The sequence below is a fragment of the Pogona vitticeps genome, chromosome 7 (assembly GCF_051106095.1).
Source record: "Pogona vitticeps strain Pit_001003342236 chromosome 7, PviZW2.1, whole genome shotgun sequence".
Lineage (NCBI taxonomy): Eukaryota > Metazoa > Chordata > Lepidosauria > Squamata > Agamidae > Pogona > Pogona vitticeps.
In genome coordinates this window covers 16,487,949-16,506,771 of record NC_135789.1, presented here as the reverse complement: position 1 = coordinate 16,506,771, position 18,823 = coordinate 16,487,949, and the positions used below count along the sequence as shown (strand labels likewise).

Genomic DNA, 18,823 nt, shown 5'->3' with positions numbered 1-18,823 from the left:
TGAGATAACGTTTATTCATAGAATCATAAAATAACCAAGTTGGAAGGGGCCTCTAAGACCATCAAGCCCAATCCCCTTCTGAATGGACTCTTATCAGTTTGGGAATAAATGACACCTGCTCGTGGCGTGGATCCGGGTGGGTGGATGGTTGTTCTAGAGAGAGGGAGTTGATCCCCAAAATTATCCTGTCGAGTTTCATGGATCACAGGCTGGCCACCGGCCCATTGCTCTAACCACTCCACCGTGCTGCCTTAGGCCTTCTTGCCATTACGACGACACCCAAGACTGCTCAGATGTGGGTTAAATGCTTCCCCTCCATGTTACAGGAAAAGTCCCCTGTAATTCTATCTAACCACAAAGCCCCTCCAGCACGCAGCTTAACCTGTCATCTATTCTCTCTCTGTGCGTGCCTTTCCGATTCTGCTCAAAAGAACCCTGGAGCCATTCCTTTTACCAAAATGGAGATGACCACCTCTCGGCTTGTGTCACTAGTTTGGGAAACCATGTAGTGTTTCAAAAACCATCTATCTGCATCCTTGGAGGAGACCTTCAAATCCAAACAAAATATTCTGGCTTGCAATCAAGACCTCCTCTCTTGCAAACGCGAGGTGCTTTCCCCCCCCCATCCCCCTTGGATTTTGAAGGCATGGGGGCATGGCTGAAAGGAATCCAGATGCTTGAGGACTGGAAGCTTGGTTTCTTGGTAGTGCTGGTGGAGGAGGAGACCCAGAGCTTAGAAGCCCCGGATCCAACCCTCTGCCTCACCAGGGAGAGGAAGACAAAACGTGGGCGTGATCCTACCTCTTCCAGGTTGGGGTGGCCCCAACAGAACTTGTGCAGGATAGGAGATGGGGAAGCTCAGGGTTCCTGTTACCACTTCCTAAAGTGTTTCTGTGAGAATTTGAACCCAGGCCTTCTGCATCCTCCTTCACCACCACCTTGGCCTCCAAAGTGGAGAATCCAGAGGCCGTGATAAAGGATCTCCTTTGAGTTTGCTGCTGGAGACCCTTGTGTCCTTTTTGTGGGGAACCGCTCAGGGCTTGAGGTCTACAGCTGCGAGTTCGAATCCTCACCAGGTCTCGCCAAGAGAAGAGCTGGCCTGGGTGGCCTTGCACAAGCTGCACCGTCCCAGGGCTCCCCTCCCAGAAGAAGGGACGAGAAAACGACTTCAAAAGTATTCTCTACCTGGAAAATCTCTGGAGGAGAATCTCTATAAGTCAGAATGGACCTGATAGCACACAATTATTATCTAGAATTAATGGATGCTAATGAAAATGTGTTCCTTTTAGATTCTTCTGCATTGGAAAATTTTAAAATGTTCAATTTTTTGTGCTCCGGGAGCTTTTTTAAAAAAAGTTTGCAATGGAGGGTAATTTAATTTAAATTTAATTCCACTGTGATTGTGCTTTTTTTTAAAAAAAATTGTACTATTGTCGGAGTGAGCAGCCCAGAGGGACCATCAGTCCGATGGGTGGTATGAATGAATGAATGAATGAATGAATAAATAAATAAATAAATAAATAAATAAATAAATAACACTCCCAGGAAAAGTCGGCAATGGTAGGAATGGGGGAAGGCAGCAGGAGATGAGGAAGGCTTCATGTTAGATGGATGGACTCATTAGGGAAACCACAACCTTGAGTTTGCAGGACCTCCATGGGCCTTTTGGAGGGCATTAATTTACCACATCCCTATTAACTCAGAACCAACGTGACAGCACCCAATGATGTATCTGTAAGCAAAAGGTCCATTATCGGGTAGAGGGTCTTTAGAATCTTCAAAAGACCGAAATCATTTGTGCTCTGAATCTAAGTGGATTCGCCAACTGGATTCATTTCACCCCCGGCATCAAACCTGTCCTTTCCACCTTGATGGAGTCACTGTGCAAATATGGATCATGTGAATTAATGGCCGGGGGTGGGTGGGTTTGCTATTGTTCGCATGAGCTCCCGTAAGCCAAATTGTTATATTTTAGAAAGAGGGTCGCCTCTGCTAAACCTGCTGGGGTCAAGGTGCAGGGCCGGCCTGAGCCAGAGCTGTAACCATTATTAGGTATATTAAGTTTCCAGTTTTAGACCTTGATTTGCTTCATTTGCTTGTGTTTCAGGTTTCTGATTTAAGGGAATATGGCCAACAGTTGCATGGGTTTATTTGTTTCTGTACAAATAGCCTGAAGTTGGGGGATTCGGGGAGCGTTTTGGGGTTTCGGATGGGTGAGATCAGCCTGACAGCAATTCCAGAGCCGCAATTCTGGCTCGACCCCCCCCCCCATAGATGCTGCTTTGCTTTCCAAATTCGGAACAGGAGACACACCCAGTTGTCCCCGCAGTTCTTCCTGTTTCCCACCAGGGGGAGCGATGGCTCTGCCTCTCCTGCTCAGGAAGCAGCATCAGCATCATCTCCCTTCTGGACCAAACAAAGGCGAAGCCCATCAGGATTCGAATGATGCTCCCGGCAGGGTCCATCCAGTCAGGGCTTTCTGGGAATCTCTCCCTTTGGACAGGAAGAGGATGATGCCTTCCCGACACTCGGACTGGCTCTGGGTCCTGGTTTGATCGGTCCGGTTTGTAGATTTCGTGGCTTGAAGGCAGCTGGAAATTGCCATCATCCTTCTTAAAAGCCATCCCAGGTTTCTTTGGCTCTTCTGTCATGTTGTTTGGAAGGGAGGGTTTTCAACGGCAAAGGGGCCTGCCGGATGGAGCGATCCCTCTGGAGTATACACAGCACATTCCCCGCAGTGTAGATTCCTAGCATCTCAAGGAGAAGAGATTCTCAAATTATTTCTGAAAGAACACCCAATGCCACATTTATTTGTTTGTTTGTTTGGTTGTTTGTTTGGTTGGTTATTTATTTATTTATTTATTTATTTATTTATTTATTTATTTATTTATTTATTTATTTATTTATTTATTTGGCTATTTCTGTGCCCCCCTTCCCAAGTCAGTTTTCAAAGACCTACAACTCTACAATATTCACAGTTGAAAATACCCTAAAAAGTATACTTTAAAAAAAAACCACCAGCTAAGCACCTATCACTATTAAAACCACCAAAAAACACTTAAAAAAAAAGAGAGAGACTAGTTAAAAAACCCACATTTCAACATCTCTACAGTCAGTCCATTCATTTTTGTACAGTGGTACAGCAATCTACATGGGGAGCGGTAACAAGATGGTGTAGCTGCTGGGGCTAGGGGGGTTCCGAAACCCGGGTTCGAATCCCCAGCTTGGTCGTGAGCAGCCGTGACCTTGTTAACTATCAACAAGTTCACTCCACAACTTAACAATTTTGCTTTATGCATACACAGGTCACCTGTGGTTGAGATGTCTGTCTGCAGAGCCTGAGGTTGCGAGTTCGAATCCCCCACGGGGGCCTCCTTGAACAGGGGTTGGACTGGATGATCTCAAGGGTCCCTTCCAGCTCTGCCATTCTAAGATGATGATGATGCGCCTCTATCCATGACGTGGATCCAGAGGTTGGGAGTTTGGATCCCCCCATGGATTCCCCCTTGACTGGGGCTGGACTGGATGACCCTTGGGGGTCCCATCCAGCTCTGTCATTCTAAAATGGTTGTTAGGGTTAGGATTCTGGATGAAAAGCATGGATCTTCCTGAGCCCGGGAGGGGGAAAAAATGCCGGGGGTGTGTGTCTCGGCACCGTTTCGGGAAGCATGTTTTCTGGCACGCATGGATGTGCATGCTTCCTAAGGAAGAAGAGATCAGCAGGTCTAGCATGAGAGGGAAATGGGGGGGGGCTGCTTGTGGATCTGCCCTACCACTGAGCAGTCAATGATCCCCGCATTTTGACAGGTAATTTGGAGCAAAAAGCAACCAAGAGGTGTTTGGGGGGGGAGGAGAGCATCCAGAAGATATACCTTTAAGATCTAATGGCTCAGTGGATCAGGTGATCTTCCAGAAATCCCCTCTTCCTTCCCCGGTTCTCCTTGCTTGCTCTCCCCCCCCCCCCCAAACATCCCTCCCTGAGCCTTTTTTCATCATCACCCTGACGTCAGGAGCTGTCCACCGCCCCCCCGGTTCTGAAACCAAGATGGCTGGTTGCTAGAAAGACGAGCCAGAGGAGCCGGGAGGGGTGGTGGTGGTGTGTGTGTGTGTGGCTTTTTTTGGTCAAAGGAGGATGCCAGATCCCAGCGCACGCCGCCCCCACCACTGCACACGCCGGCCTCTCCCCGCGCTGCCCCACCGCTGGACCTGGAGCCCGGCCCTACCGCTCAGCCCCGGCTGCTAGAAGCCGCAAGACGACCGGGCCTGGAGCAGAAGAGGAGAGAGAGACTGAGAGAGAGAGAGAAAGAGAGGCGAAGGGAAAAACACCATGTCTCTGCTTTGTGTCCGAGGTAAGAGAAGAAAATGCCACAGATGGAGATCTGGGTTTTTTTTTTAAATCCTCTGGTGAAGAGGGTGGCATGTGGGCACGCCGGGGAGCTGAGATGGGCTGGGTCTCTCCGGACTTGAACGTGGATCTCTCTAGTAGATCTGAGCTAGATCTGAATTAGTATAGCTGTCCTACCCCCCTCTGTCCGTCCATCTGTGCGTCCATCCTTCCGTCCGTCCATCCTTCCTTCCTTCCTTCCTTCCTTCCTTCCTTCCTTCCATCCATCCATCCATCCATCCATCCATCCATCCATCTGATCTGATCTGATCTGATCTGATCTCTGCCTGGATTTGATCCTGCACAACCCATCCTTCGTGGAAAACGGAGGCGTGGAAAGCCAGACCGCATGCTTCTGTAGCTCCATTAGAAATATCCTTCCATTCAGAAGGCTCTGCATTTATTTGCTTTTCTCCTGCTAAGTGCTTGCTCTTGCTCCCTTCCCCCCAACACTCTCTCTCTCTCTCTCTCTCTCTCTCTCTCTCACACACACACACACACACACACACACACACACACACACACACACACACACACACACACACACCTACCTCTGGGCTGTCAACAAAACAGAGAACCAGACCAGGAGGGGTCATGTGTGGGGTGGGTGTGCAAGGAAGGCCCCTTTTCCTCTCGCTTCCTCCTTTCTGCAGGGAAGGGGTGTTCCCTTATCGAACCTGATTCGAGGGTGGTGGGTGTGGATTTGTGAGGTTCGGACCCTTGTCTAGGCTTTGATCAGGGGCTTCAGTGCTCTATGGGTAGAAGGGGATCAGAGATCAATTTTTTATTTCTCTCCCTGGGGTCCTGGTGCCCCTCTGCTTCCCCTCCCCGGCAGTGGAAGGAGCGAGGGTCCTCTCACACCGATGTATTTTTCCATAGGTGCACATAAAATGGTGTGTGCTTGCCCTGAATTGATTCAGGAAATCAGAGGCACGAAACTGCAGCCGATCGCTCGCTCTAGCAATGGATACAGGGATCAACAGACAGAGAGATGGACAGCTTGGTGGGTTGGGGCACCTGGAGGGGCGGGTTCGACGCCCCGCCACAACTCTCCAGAGAAGGGGCTGGCCAGGATCATTGGGAAGGGAGCGTGTGTGTGTGTGTGTGTGTGTGTGTGTGTGTGTGTGTGTGTGTACACAGTATATATATAAACATCTATAATAATCTTAGAACTGCAGAGATGATGGCAACTCTATCGATCGATCGATCAGTCAATCGCTCCTTCCTTCCTTCCTTCCTTCCTTCCTTCCTTCCTTCCTTCCTTCCTTCCTTCCTTCCTTCCTTCCTTCCTTCCTTCCATCCATCCATCCATCCATCCATCCATCCATCCATCCATCCATCCATCCATCCATCCATCTATCCATCTATCCATCTATCCGTCTATCTGTCTGTCTGTCTGTCTGTCTGTCTGTCTGTCTGTCTGTCTGTCCGTCCGTCCGTCCGTCCGTCCGTCCGTCTGTCCGTCCGTCCATCTATCAATCCATCTATCTATCTTGAAAAAAATGGAAGGTCTTTGAAGAAATGACGAGTCCACCCCTAAAACCAGAAAGACAACACAGATTACTGTATTATTTATCATCATTATTATAAAAGAACAATAGCATTACATTGTAGCTGTAAGTTCCTGTAAGTAGGTTTCTGGCCTGTAACCTTTAATCATCATGATCACAATCATACTGACAGACAGACAGACAGAAAGACCACTAATAACGATATTGTTACCCCTATGACTGATCACTGTAATGTTCTGACCCATCAGCCTGTGGTACTCACTGCCACTGGATTTTCTTTTTCTTTTTTAATTATTAAATTCGCAAGTTCCCATAGTCTGCTTAACAGAAATCCGGGATGATGGGTAACGCAAACCTTAAAATTTCACCTATGACAACCGACAAAAAGGCAAAAGCCATCGGTTTTGGTGGTGGTCACACCCAGACATTGGTGGTTTACATGGCACATTTTGGTGGCTGTTGGAAACAGAGGGGCAGGAGTTGGTGTGGGGTTTTCTTGGGGGAGGGATTTGATCTGGCAAAGCAATTTGGAGGTTCAGAGCACCAATATGTTTAGCCAAGGAAAGGGCAGTGAGAGAAGGCTGGTACTGGGAAAAAAAATATTGAGAGCCAGGTTGACAAATCTACGTCAAGATTTGCCTCTCGTTCGCCTGGCACGATCTTTGCTTTGGCTCGGCGTCGATTCATAAAACCAGGCCTGTGGCCGATCAGTTCCTGGCTGCTGACGTGGCCTGATGGCTTCCTTTTTTTTCTTTAAAAAAAAATCCTTTTAACGTGCGAGGGGAAGAAGCCTCAATGGGCGTCTGTCATTGAGGGGGAAAAAAATCACCCGCAAGCACGTGGGGATGACGATCCCGAGGGAGGCTTTGCAGGCATCGACTCAAATGGCCTCCAAAAGGCAAAATCTGTCCTGGTCGCTTCTCCTGCCTCCTTCCTCTTTTCTTGCTAAGCCGTAGGCTGCAGGAAGAGGCCGTATGGGAAGAGCGGTTTGCGTGACGGCCGGAGGGGGAGAAAAAATTGAAATTAGTGAGATTTGTGCTCAGTGAAAGCCTTGGATTCTTGCAAACGCCTGTTATGTCTCCCTTGCTTCCACTGAATCATATATGCATCCCTTCTTAGATTTCCAAACGAAATTGGTGCTTCTAAACACTGGCCACGGGTGGTGGATCTCACCCTGGGTTAGGGTGGCGCCCTTGGCCCCAAGTTCGAGGGGAGCAGCTACCTCGGGCGGCAGAATGTCCGGAGACGGCACCGGCTGGGTGATTGGAGGAATGAGACAAAGGGGGGGGGAATCTAAGCCTGAAGGGTGCCGTTTTGCAAAACGGGTGCAATCATGTGTGCGTGTGTTTGTGAAAGAGCCTCCAGGCCGAGCTTGCCGAAGGGAGCTGTCTCGGGTTGCTTCAGGAAGTGACAGCCATTGTAGAGGACAATTTATGAATGAAGGGCGAGACAAGGCACTGTTCCAGGAGAGTTAATAATAGCACCGGCAGCCTGGATGGTGTTGTGGATGGTGTGGTGGCCTGGCGCTCCAGAGTTCTGGGTTCAAATCTCAGCTCAGCAGTAGAGCCTCACTAGTGCGGAAGGTGACTGTGGGAACTATTCCTTGAAGATCTTCCATACCTCGAAACCCTTATTAGGGTCGCCATGGATAACGCACAACAATAGCTTTGGCGGTCAACTTGAATGTTGCCATATCTGTGATTCCTTTTGGCGAAGGGGTGCTCCTTTCAGTGGGTTTTGTGGTTGAATGTTGCAAATGCCCAGGTTTTCGGATGAAATTCATTCGTCCGGGGCCTCGTTTGTTTGTCTTTACCCCCCCCGCCCCAGAATATCTTCTCACCCCGTGACCTCTCATATCGGTCCCCATGACGAGAATCCCATGAAAACACATGGAAAGGACATTATTGTCCTCGTCATGGGGACCATTATTGGCTCTGAGGAGGGAAAGCCAGTAATCCATGGAAGAGTTTTGGGGGGAGGCGTGGCCAAAGGGGGTGTGGCTCAGGGAGGGGGAGGAGCTTCAAAAAACAGAATATACCCCCCAGAACGGGAATTCTGTTCTTTTGTGCGTTGAAAGGAAGAGGCAGCTTAGACTGCTGAGAAAGGAGCTTATTATCATGTATTTTGGGGTGAGGAAATGATGGTTCTTTTAAGATTATTAACCTGCCAGTCTAAATATGGAACAGGTTCGATTTATTCTGACAGACTTTGGGGTTAATAAGCTTGGTTCCCCACCCAGCCTCTGTGGCAACGGATTAAATTAGTTCCCACCCACCCCCCACCCCCGGAACATGCCTCCCGTCACTGCTTTATTTGAATTTCCACTTGATCTTAACAGTGAGTCAATTAGAATATCTGTCGGGCTGCTGGCAGACGGGCGTGTTCCCTCTTGCTTGTGAGTCATAGTGGGGGAAATTCAGTGTTTTGAGGCCCCCTTCCCTAAGGAAGCGTCGAAACTTGATGGGGAGCAAAGGAGGAGACTCCACCTGGTGAAGATCTGCCTGCTGCTGAGCGCCGGCAGGCTAGCTTGAGGGACTTGGTTTGGGCCCCGAGTCTGAAATTCTTTCTTCCCCTCAAAAATCCGTACAAAGCGATCGATCGACGTGTACAGGAACCTCTGGTAGACATCTCCTTGTCATGGAGGTTGACTGCTATTCCTTCACATGAAGGTTCGAGGCTGTTAAGGAGGCCCAGTGGGGGATTCAAACTCTTGACCTCTGGCTCTGCAGATGGAGGCTAAAATCCTGGGGCTATCCAGCATGTCACAGCTTCCTTGTTTTATTAGGCCAGAGGTTGGGAGTTCAAATCCTGCACGAGGACTCCTTGACAGGGGCCGGCCCCGATGATCTGTAGGGTCCCTTCCAGCTCTGCCATTCTAAAATGATAACGATCATCCTCATCGTCTCCCTTGATGATGGTGGCACACCTTGATTTGGCAAGAGGGTTGCTCTTTGCTGCTCTGCCTCAGGCGGCGAAATCAGTTGGGATGGCCCAAGGGAGACCGCCTAGTACGGCCTCCGAACACGAGCTTCCTCTCACCCCATTCGTAAACTTGGGGTAGGAAGCAGCTGTCCGTGGCCAACCTCAGCATTCCCTTGATACTTTGGACTATGCCTCCCATCAGCCACCTGGGAGCAGGACGATGGGACCTGGCGTGGGAGATCTCTGGAGGAACCCACCTGCTCCAGGCCACATTCTTGGCTGGTTCTCTTGTAAAGAAATCCTGTCTTCAAAAAAACACTCTTTTCAGTGGCGGAGCCCAAACTGATATGGCTTGCAAGTCTGAGCATGGGGAGAGCTGTCAGTTGAAGGCCTTGATGATGATGATGATGCATCCACCTATATGTGTTTTTCTGTGGATGTTGTTCAGGAATAAATAGATCTCTCGCTCGCTCTCGCTCTCTGCTAGGCTGGTGCATTTTTAAAAACTAGGCCACCGCCTGCAGTGGGGAAGAAATATTTGCAACCCTGTTGAAAATCTGCACTTCGGCATTCTCGCCTTCTTGTAGGAAAACGAAGCAGCCTCCCAAAGAAAATCACAACCGTCCGAAATCTGTGGACAGCAGGAAAGCACCCATCGCTCTCTGCCCCAAAAACACATGCTATTAAGTCCAGGATCGAAGAGACAACGGGAAAACCCGCAGTCAGATCTGCTTGGATTTGAATCCCGGCCTTGAGCAGTGGGTTGGACTTGATGGCTGTTCGAGGCCCCTTCCAACGCCAGGATCCTTTGCTTCCAAGACAAAGATGGGAACCGGATTCAGGTTCTTGCACAAGTCATGCCATTCAGGAGCCTGTAGCCCGTGGGGTTCCCTGCGATACCATGGGGTTCCCCGCCCTGTTTCTCCCCATTCTGAAAGGTTCAACGGCATCTCTTCACCATTACTTCCTGGTGGGAAGAGCTTCAAGGTAAAAGATCACCTTGGTGGGTTTGGCCCCACCCCTTTTGCCATTGGCCCCGCCCACCCCTTGAACATGAGCCCCCCCTCCTCAAATGGAGTTGAGTTAGATTTGAAACGTGGAAAAGCCATCTCCGGATCCGTGCAAAGTGAAAACTGAGAGAAAAGAAACAATGCCATGGAGAATTCTGATGGTTTTACTTTTTGGGAGAGCCGTGGTTTCCTCATCTGAAACCACAGACTGAGCCCGGGATTTGTCTGAAAGCTTCCTCAGAGATCTAGAAGTGTGGGAGACCATACCCAAACGTTGGAGGGTCATAATCCACCCTGGCCTTTGTCCCACCTCCAAATTTTTGACCCTCCGATCTTAGAGGCCACCTCTGGCTTTGAAGGCCCCTGCTGCCTACAGAGCTAAAACAGATCATGGGTGCCCCCCGAAAGTGTCAAAATAATAATAATCATCATTCCCCACATTTGACTTTTAAAATTTGCAAATGTTGATTGTTGTTGAGCATTTCTGGAGGTTCCCTTCCCATCCTGGTCTACCCAACTGCTAAGATCCCTTCCGACTCTTTGAGTATGATGAGTTTATATTCTTCGACTAAGGGAAGATAGAATTCGGAAGCGCTGAACGGGGCAAACCGGATGTGGCGAATTTTGGAAACACGCCTCATCAATCTGCGAACGGGACTCACACACACACACCAGAGGGGCAGCTGTATCTCGGGTTCAAGATGGTTCTCTCGTCTGCTCCTTGACCTTCGGTCTGCGCTCTCGGAATCTCTCCCTCTGGTTTTTTGTTGGCATGGAGCGGTTTTCCCCCTCCTGGGCTGCGGAGGCTAGATTTCTGAGTTCGTTCCTCACCATCTGACTGTATATTCTTCTCTTAAAAAGAAAAAAGGAGCCGTGGATGTTTTATAACAGTTTCCAAATGGATCGGCCATCTTCCAAACCCCGAGAGGCTCTGCTTCGAAATCCGCCCAGGCGTTGTCGTTCCATGAAATGAGGGACTATCAGCCAAATGAGGTTGGGTGACATTTTAAAAAGTAGCAAGGGCTCACAGGGTTGACATCGATGACCCCTCTACTCCTGACAGTTAGATTTGCCGATGGATCTCACTTGTCTATAAGCTGGCCCCACGGTGTCTGTGTGTGTCGAATCCAGGTCCCGAGTCCCGACGCCACGCTGGCTCTTTGGCGCCTGCGGGGAAGATCCGGGAGTAGAAGTGGCCTGCGTGGAAGTGGAAGAGAGGTGGGGGGGGATTTGAGCTCAGCCTGAGTCACGCCAGAGCGTGGGAGTTCAGTGAGGGTGAGGAAGGGAGACGTGCTGCTGGATCCTACCCTAAGGCACTGCCTCCCGGCTCCTGGAAAACTAGGTCAGTGCTTCTCCAGGAGTGTGTGTGTGTGTGTGAGAGAGAGAGAGAGAAGAAGAAGGTAACCCGGGGTCTTCTGACTCGCCTGCAAGGAGAACGTTGGAATGAGCACAGGATAAAGAACAACCGGCTTTTCCCTCTGAAACAATGGACGATTCGGTTGGGGGGGGTGTTTCCTAGTTGGCGATGAAGGGAAATCTCCGGCGATGTTGGCAAGCTGTTGTATCCGAAGCCCTAAGTCTGAATCTTTGGTACCAAGTCTCAAATCCCGAGCCCAAGTCCCCATTGAAAGCAAGCTTCCTGCCCCCCCCCCCCGAAAAAAAGGCAAGGGCGGGTGGGTTCTGAGTCGTGACTCGAATCCGAGTCATTGAGGGGGGGGGGACAAAACAACCCCAAGTTGCTGGTGTGAGTTGAGACTGATTTGATAGCGAGTCCTGTAACTTGAGTCAGTGTCATCAGTGTCGTCTGGGGCGAATCTGAGAGATTTGGCTGCCTGAGTCAGCCAGAAATGAGACTGATGCTCATTCGGCCAGGGAAGCATCCAACGCACACCCCGTCTGTTGCTAATCCTGGCTTGAACAGAGGAGACTCTACAAAACGGGGTTCGAACACTTGTGTATGTATGTCTCCTCTTGGCAGGACCGCTCTGTGCCAAAACACTGAGTGGTTTTCGGCTTTTCTTTGCGCTGCATATCTATTACTCGGTGGCCGGCCGGGAGGACGTGGTTCAGAGCTTCATCGTTCAATAGGAACTGCCAGTTCCAGATGCCTCTCTGTTGGTCAAGATGTGGGTCTTGGGTTAAGAACGTGGGCGTTGGCGTCTTCTCACCGTCTCTAAACCTGTTCCAGAAAGCTACGGGCAGCCAGCTGGATCAGAATTTGGGAGGTGGTTACGGAAGAGAAATGTGAAGAAAGACGTGCCTGGAGGGATAACATGGAAGCAGGAGAAAGCCCATGTGTTTCTAAGCAATCGGATCCTTAGAGATAATATTTTCTTCTGATACCAGGGGTTCCCAACCTTGGGCCACCAGAGGTTCTTTGATGACAACTCCCTGAAATCCTGGCTGGCATGGCAGGTGGTAAAGACTTCTGGGAGTTGTAGTCCATGAACCTCTGGCAACTCAAGGTTGGGAACCCCTGCCCTTATACAAACATCCCAGAAACATTTATATTGGATTAAGGAAGTAATCATTTTATTCTCTCTCTCTCTCTCTTTCCTTTCAGTCAAAAAAGCCAAGTTTGATGGCCCCCAAGGTAAGTCATCGTTTCCTTCTCTTCTGTACCATTACCGAATCAAAAAGAAAAACAACCACGTGGTCGATGAGTAAAATAAAGGCTGGTTCAAACCCTAGGATAGCAAATAGCCATGAACACTGAGTATAATAAACCTGCGGCCTTCCTATAATCCCGTCTTTGTGTCTGAAGAAGTGGATTGCAATCCGCAGAAGTCTCACACTGAAGTAAACCGGCCACTCCTAGAAATGTTGCATAACTTTGCTAACTTGGAGTAAGTTTGCAATTCTGAGAGCCTTAAAAAATGCTAAGGCTTTAGCTTTAAAGATCGATGCAAAACGAGCGCCCTCTGGTGGCCTCTGGTTGTCATTGGTCATCCATGATTGAAAAAAATCCCCATATGAGTCCATATGGAAAAGGAAAGGGGTGGATTAAAATCTATACTGGAGCATGCTTGGTACAGAAATAGTCTACAGAGGAACTTTGGGATTTTCTGAGGTCCATCCACCCCAGCAATGGCTTTGACCATGAACTTATGTGACCCCCTCCACAGACAGTATGGCTCGAGCTAACCACTTGCTGGGAAATCTGGACAAAGTATTGCTTTTGAGATTAAGACCTCTTTGGGACTTTATAGTGATCTATGACAGTAGGAACAGGATGCCAAGTTAGATGTTCTTTTGGGTCTTGTAATCATGGCTTCAAAAGTTCTCAAGAGTCTGGGATTCCCATCAGGAACTGGGGGGAAAGAAAACAAGAGGAAAGAGAGGGAAGCATTAATTCTTTGCATACATTATCCGTGATGAAGGCTAAAGGCCTAATTCTAAATCCTGATCTCGTTGGGAGTGGTGGATAGAATGCATGTTCTTATTAGATGTTCTTAATATTTGCTGGTCTCATAGGCGGGATAAATCTGGATGTACACATAGTCGAAACAGTTCTGTGCCGGTCAGAAGCTTGCCATGTTTCTCCTCCATCTTCTCCTGATGCCTGCTACTTCCTACCTTCATGCATTGATTTTCTTCCCTGACAGAAAAATTCAACACTTACGTGACACTCAAAGTTCAGAATGTGAAGAGTACCACCATCGCTGTGCGCGGAAACCTCCCGTGTTGGGAGCAAGACTTCATGTTGTAAGTCCACAAAGGAGAGCTGGTCTCTCCCCCCACCCCCCCAGGAGTGGCTGTGTTTTAGAAGTTGCGGGACAACAGAGAGTCAAGGCAGAACAATGGCAACTGGCACTTACTGGAATTGATGGGGTGCAAGGCCTAGCACCCAGTATTGGACAGAACCAGGAGGAAGAGGCAAAGCTAGGGGAAAAATAGACCTGTGTTGCATGATATTGTCATATTTTCTGCACTACGGAGACTGTCATTCTCCATTCTGTGAGGCCCACCTACTTTACAGAGACCTAAATGTGGCTCACCTGGGAGACACGGCCTCCCAGGCTTTGAGGCCGAACTAGGCCTAGCTAGGCCTAGTTTCCTGTTGAGAAAGAAAGCTCCCAGCTAGCACTGGGGCAGGAAGTAGAAGTTTCGGCCGAGCTAGGCCTAGGTAGGCCTCAAAGCCTTAAGGGTTAGGCCTTGTCACCCAGGCGAGCCAAAGTCAGGTGTGTCAAAAATGTCACATAGAACTCTCAGAATGGGGGAATCATGGGATTTGTAGTCCAGAAAATCTAATTTCTGTTGATTAGACCCTTTCAATATCCCCCAGAACTGGTCTTTTGAAGATTCAAGCTAGGGACTGTAATAGTTGAGGTGGCTGGAGATGCAGGTAAAAGGTAAAGGTTCCCCTTGACCATTTTTGTCCAGTCGTGTTCGACTCTAGGGGGCGATGCTCATCCCCGTTTCCAAGCCATAGAGCCAGCGTTTTGTCCGAAGACAATCTTCTGTGGTCACATGGCCAGTGCGACTTAGACACGGAACGCTGTTACCTTCCCACCGAGGTGGTCCCTATTTATCTACTTGCATTTGCATGCTTTCGAACTGCTAGGTTGGCAGGAGCTGGGACAAGCGACGGGCACTCACTCCGTCACATGGATTCAATCTTACAACTGCTTGGTCTTCTGACCCTGCAGCACAGGCTTCTGCGGTTTAGCCCGCAGCGCCACCACGTCCCTCAAGATGCAGAGAAGCTCCTAAATTATCCCGGGATGGGTGTTAAACTACAAGCTTTGAAATTCCTTCATTCCAAGTTCCTCCGCTTTCGGATCTATGGGGCAGGCTAGCAGAATCCTATCTTTGTGTGTGTGTGTGCTGGAAATAGCCCCACCCTTTCAATTTTGACCCGAACAAAGGGGAGAGAATGGGCCCAGATTTGGGGATGGGACATTTAGGTTGAGTCCAGTTCAAATGTTGCCCAAACGGAAATGTGGAAGACGACAACACTAACTTTGCCATTTTTGGGTCCCGTTTTGCAGTGAGATTAACCGGCTCGATCTTGGGTTGACGGTGGAAGTGTGGAACAAAGGCCTGATCTGGGACACCATGGTGGGCACCGTGTGGATCCCATTAAGTACTATCCGGCAATCGAACGAGGTAGGTCTAGAGGGGAGACCTCGTGGAAGGTGGTCCCTTGAAGGATCAAAACATGGGAGTCAGTGGACAGCATGGGTTCGTGGTGAGCTCTCTTTGATCTGAACCCCTTTTGTCCCCCCCCCCACAGGATGGCCCTGGGGAATGGCTAACCCTTGACTCTCAGGTTATCATGACAGACAATGAAATTTCCGGCACGAAGGATCCCACCTTCCATCGCATCCAGTTAGATACTCGCTTTGAGCTTCCACTCGGTATGGTGGCCGCTGGGGTGGGGTGGGGTGGGGTGGGGGGTACAAATTTTTCAAAGTGGGAGGGTCTGCCCAAGGCAGAATACAAAGGCATGCGCCTGGATGTGTTTTCTTCTAAAGAACTTACATGCATCCGAACATATTTGACAAAGCATTCTGCTTTTATGGATAATTAATTCTTCCAGACTTTGTGGGCCCTTCATGGGTGCACCCAGATCTGATTGATATCAGAGGCAGTAGGACCCACCCCCGTATCCACAGGATTTGCTCATCCACGGTCTGAAAATCTTAATCTCTTAAAAGAAAAATCCTAGAAATATAAATTTCTCGAGATGAACTTACCAGAACTGGCCATTAGAGGGAGCCAGACACCATGCTGTGCATAGCATTTGCTAGAGAAATAGATTTCTCAAATGTCATTACCAGAACTGGTCACTAGAGGGAACCAGAGACCAAGCTATGCATAGCATTCACTCTTAAGGTAATGTTTGTTATCATCTGCACTTTTCAGTTTCCGCAGGGAAGGTTGGACCTTATCCCACACAGATACGGGGGTCCTACTGTACAAGGGTGATCATTGCCACCCACCATGATGTTCTTGTGGAATTGTGTCCTATCTCACCCAGATTCGTAGCCCTGGTGAACCACTTCTGAGTGTTCCCCCCCCCACCCGAAAGTTCAGAATTCGCCATAAATCAGAATTGACCAGACAGCCCTCGATTTGGTTTTTGCTTGATTCTGCTGTCAGCCTTTCTTCTTTCAAACCTTTTGCTTTTCCTCTCCTCTTGTAGATATCCCTGAAGAAGAAGCACGCTATTGGGTCAAGGAACTTGAGCGGCTCAATGCGATGCGAGACCAGGATGACATAAGAGTATGTGCGCGCATTTGTGATGTGCGTGTTATTTTTTTTTACATTTTAAACCCCTCTGTTTCTCTCTTTCTTCCTCTCTCCGATTTCCAACAGGAATGCTGTAAACAAACACAAACACCTCCTTCTCCAATTTTCTCCCAAATTTCTCGCCCTTCTGCGTAGCATTTCGCTCTTACACGCAGAGGGATGACACCATCAAGAAAGCCTTCTTGGCCCACTTGGCGGGAGCTTTCTCTCGTGCTGTGTTTTGCTGGGGCACGCCAGTGCTTCTACGCGCTGCTGAGACCCCCCCCACGCACTGCGAAAAAGCATTCTCGTCTGTCATTTCTACATTTGTAAGATGATTTGTGCCCTGTTCAATGGGTACCTCTACACGAGCATATATCCCTGCAAAAATAGATGATATAATGGAAGGAAGGTTCTCTTTTGGTAGTATTTACTTTGGTGCCCTGATAAACGCTGCAAATAAAAAAAAGTCGTCCTTGGAAACAGCAACGCTGAGAATCATATGATTGTCCATGTAGTTTTACCGAGTTGTGTTTGTTTTAAATGATGTTTTCTTAATGCACAGAATCACACGTGAAACAGCTTCAACACAAGGAGTAAGGCTTGGTGAATGAGTCTGAAAGTTTCTCTAGGCCCTGATCCCCACTACCCGCTGGCTAATAATATTGCTTCTGGTAGCCCACAACGGGCCATGAGGGGATCAATCCAGCATTTGTCTAGATGAGAGTAGTCCATTTAACTCAGTGAAGTGTTGCTGTCACCTTGTGAGAGATTCTGTGGGTCTACTCTAGATGGAAACCAACCGCTGGTGGCCCTTGGCGATAGTTCATCTTTCCCTTAGCTACCGATATTGAAAGATAACATAGGAGCCCATCTTTGATGGCTCATGGCTGTTCATTCATCTGTGGCAGAAGTTCCCCACCTTGGGTCCCTGGTGGTTCGTGGACTACAACTCCCAGAATTCCCATCCAGCACAGTGGTGAAGGCTTCTGGGAGTTGTAGTTCAAGAACCTCTGGGGATCCACAGCTGGGAACTAATGATCTTTGGCTTCTGAATTAGCTTCTGCCCAATTTCTCATAGGCCTGATGTATTTTATTTACAAATGCTTTTATGCAGCTGATCATTTCAGAGAGGTGTAGTGAAACAAAAAGTAAACATTATGTACAATAGGAACACACACACACATGCACGGATGCTGAAAAATGTGGAATATCGGACACTATACGTTGTACAACTTCTGTCTCCCTCTGTTGTCCTGTTCTGGTAAGCACACCCTGGAAATACATATAAATAGGTATTTCTGGGTTTTTTTATTTAGTGTTTTCGGCCAGCGGATAAGTGAATCAGTGGATGCTGGTCCCAAAAATTGTGTGTGTGTGTGTGTCCTACTGTACAATAGAATATCACAACCCCACACCTCCCAACCTGAGACCCTTCCACCTCTGTGGATCATTTCTGTGACTCCAATTGGTTGAATTTTGATCCCCAAAAACCCGGCTTGTGCTTCTCGTCTTGCTTTGTTCTTCTGAGAGAAACCCGGGGGTCTGGAGTGGATTTCTTGTGACTGTTTTCAAGCCAACACCTGACTGTGTTTGCTTCTTTTCCTCTGCCGCCAACGCCTCTCTACCTTGAAAACCACCACGGTCCCAATGATGTTCCTTCTCGAACGAGCAGGAGAAACCTCTCCCGGTCCCCGGCTCACAATGTTGTAAGTATTGATGCTCTCGTTTGCCACTCCTCTCCTGGGCGTTCTTATAACTCAGGGTGGGCTTTTCCAGCCGCATCCACCGTCCGTTTTCAGAATGCCCCAAAGGGACAGCTAGGGGATCGTGGTGGATGGGGTCATCTTCTCTCATCCAAGAGAACTGGACCAAAGAACGAGCAGTTACTATTTTGGCTGCCGTAACTTCCATCCTCCCGTCGTCTTATCCTCCCCGCTCTGTGTCTTTCTCCCCTCATTTCTCTCCCAATGTCTTCCCTGCCCTCTTCTGAGCTGCAGAATAACGAACGGGAGCACCTTCGGGTGGGCCATGAAGCCGGTGGCTAAGGGGGGGGGTGCTTTTCTCTGTGGGAGGCAGAGGGGGTAAAAAGGGGCGCCAGTGGCGCCGGGGTAGGGGCATTGACAGTGGGGAGAGACAGTTTTGCTTATCATCGGAGTGACAGGCCAACGTTTGCTCTGCTCGAAAGAACAAAACAGTAGTCGCACGGTCGCATCAGAGCATCACGGAAAAGATCACTGAGGAGAAAACCTCTTTTAACCCAATACCTTGTTTCTGAGAACGGGCGGGGGAATGGCCCGAAAGGAAGTCCGTAATCAGAGCTTGGGGGAAATGACAAGTCACTGGTCCTCAGCATTGAATCATGGGAGGAGGACTGCTCCTGAACATGGAGGTTCTGTTAAGCATTCCCCCCCCCCAAATTTCTGAAACTAAGGACATCCATCCAGAGTGATTCAAATAATCCATCCGTATTTAATCACAATCCACAGAGCTTTCAGTTTTTATTTATTTATTTTATTTATTTTTGGACTTATATAGCGCTACAAGCACTCTCCGGGCGGTTTACAATTTTTAATTATGCAGGCTACACATTGCCCCCCCAGCAAGCTGGGTACTCATTTTACCGACCTCGGAAGGATGGAAGGCTGAGTCAACCTTGAGCCGGCTACCTGGGATTTGAACCCCAGGTCGTGAGCACAGTTTTGGCTGCAGTACAGCGGTTTAACCATTGCAGCACGAGGCTCTTTTGCACGTTCAGAAGT

At 48.9% G+C, this 18,823-nt stretch overlaps 1 protein-coding gene across 1 annotated transcript in view; it reads left to right on the top strand.

Annotated features, from left to right (window-relative positions):
- Window positions 1-4,193: 4,193 nt before the first annotated feature.
- Window positions 4,194-18,823, top strand: part of UNC13A (unc-13 homolog A) — a 74,309-nt gene continuing 59,679 nt past the window's right edge. The window contains exons 1-7 of the mRNA XM_078378852.1: window positions 4,194-4,349; window positions 12,391-12,420; window positions 13,433-13,532; window positions 14,819-14,936; window positions 15,064-15,187; window positions 15,976-16,076; window positions 17,737-17,770. Coding sequence (XP_078234978.1) covers window positions 4,328-4,349; window positions 12,391-12,420; window positions 13,433-13,532; window positions 14,819-14,936; window positions 15,064-15,187; window positions 15,976-16,076; window positions 17,737-17,770 — 529 coding nt within the window. The 5' untranslated portion in view covers window positions 4,194-4,327. The remainder of the gene's footprint in view (window positions 4,350-12,390; window positions 12,421-13,432; window positions 13,533-14,818; window positions 14,937-15,063; window positions 15,188-15,975; window positions 16,077-17,736; window positions 17,771-18,823) is intronic.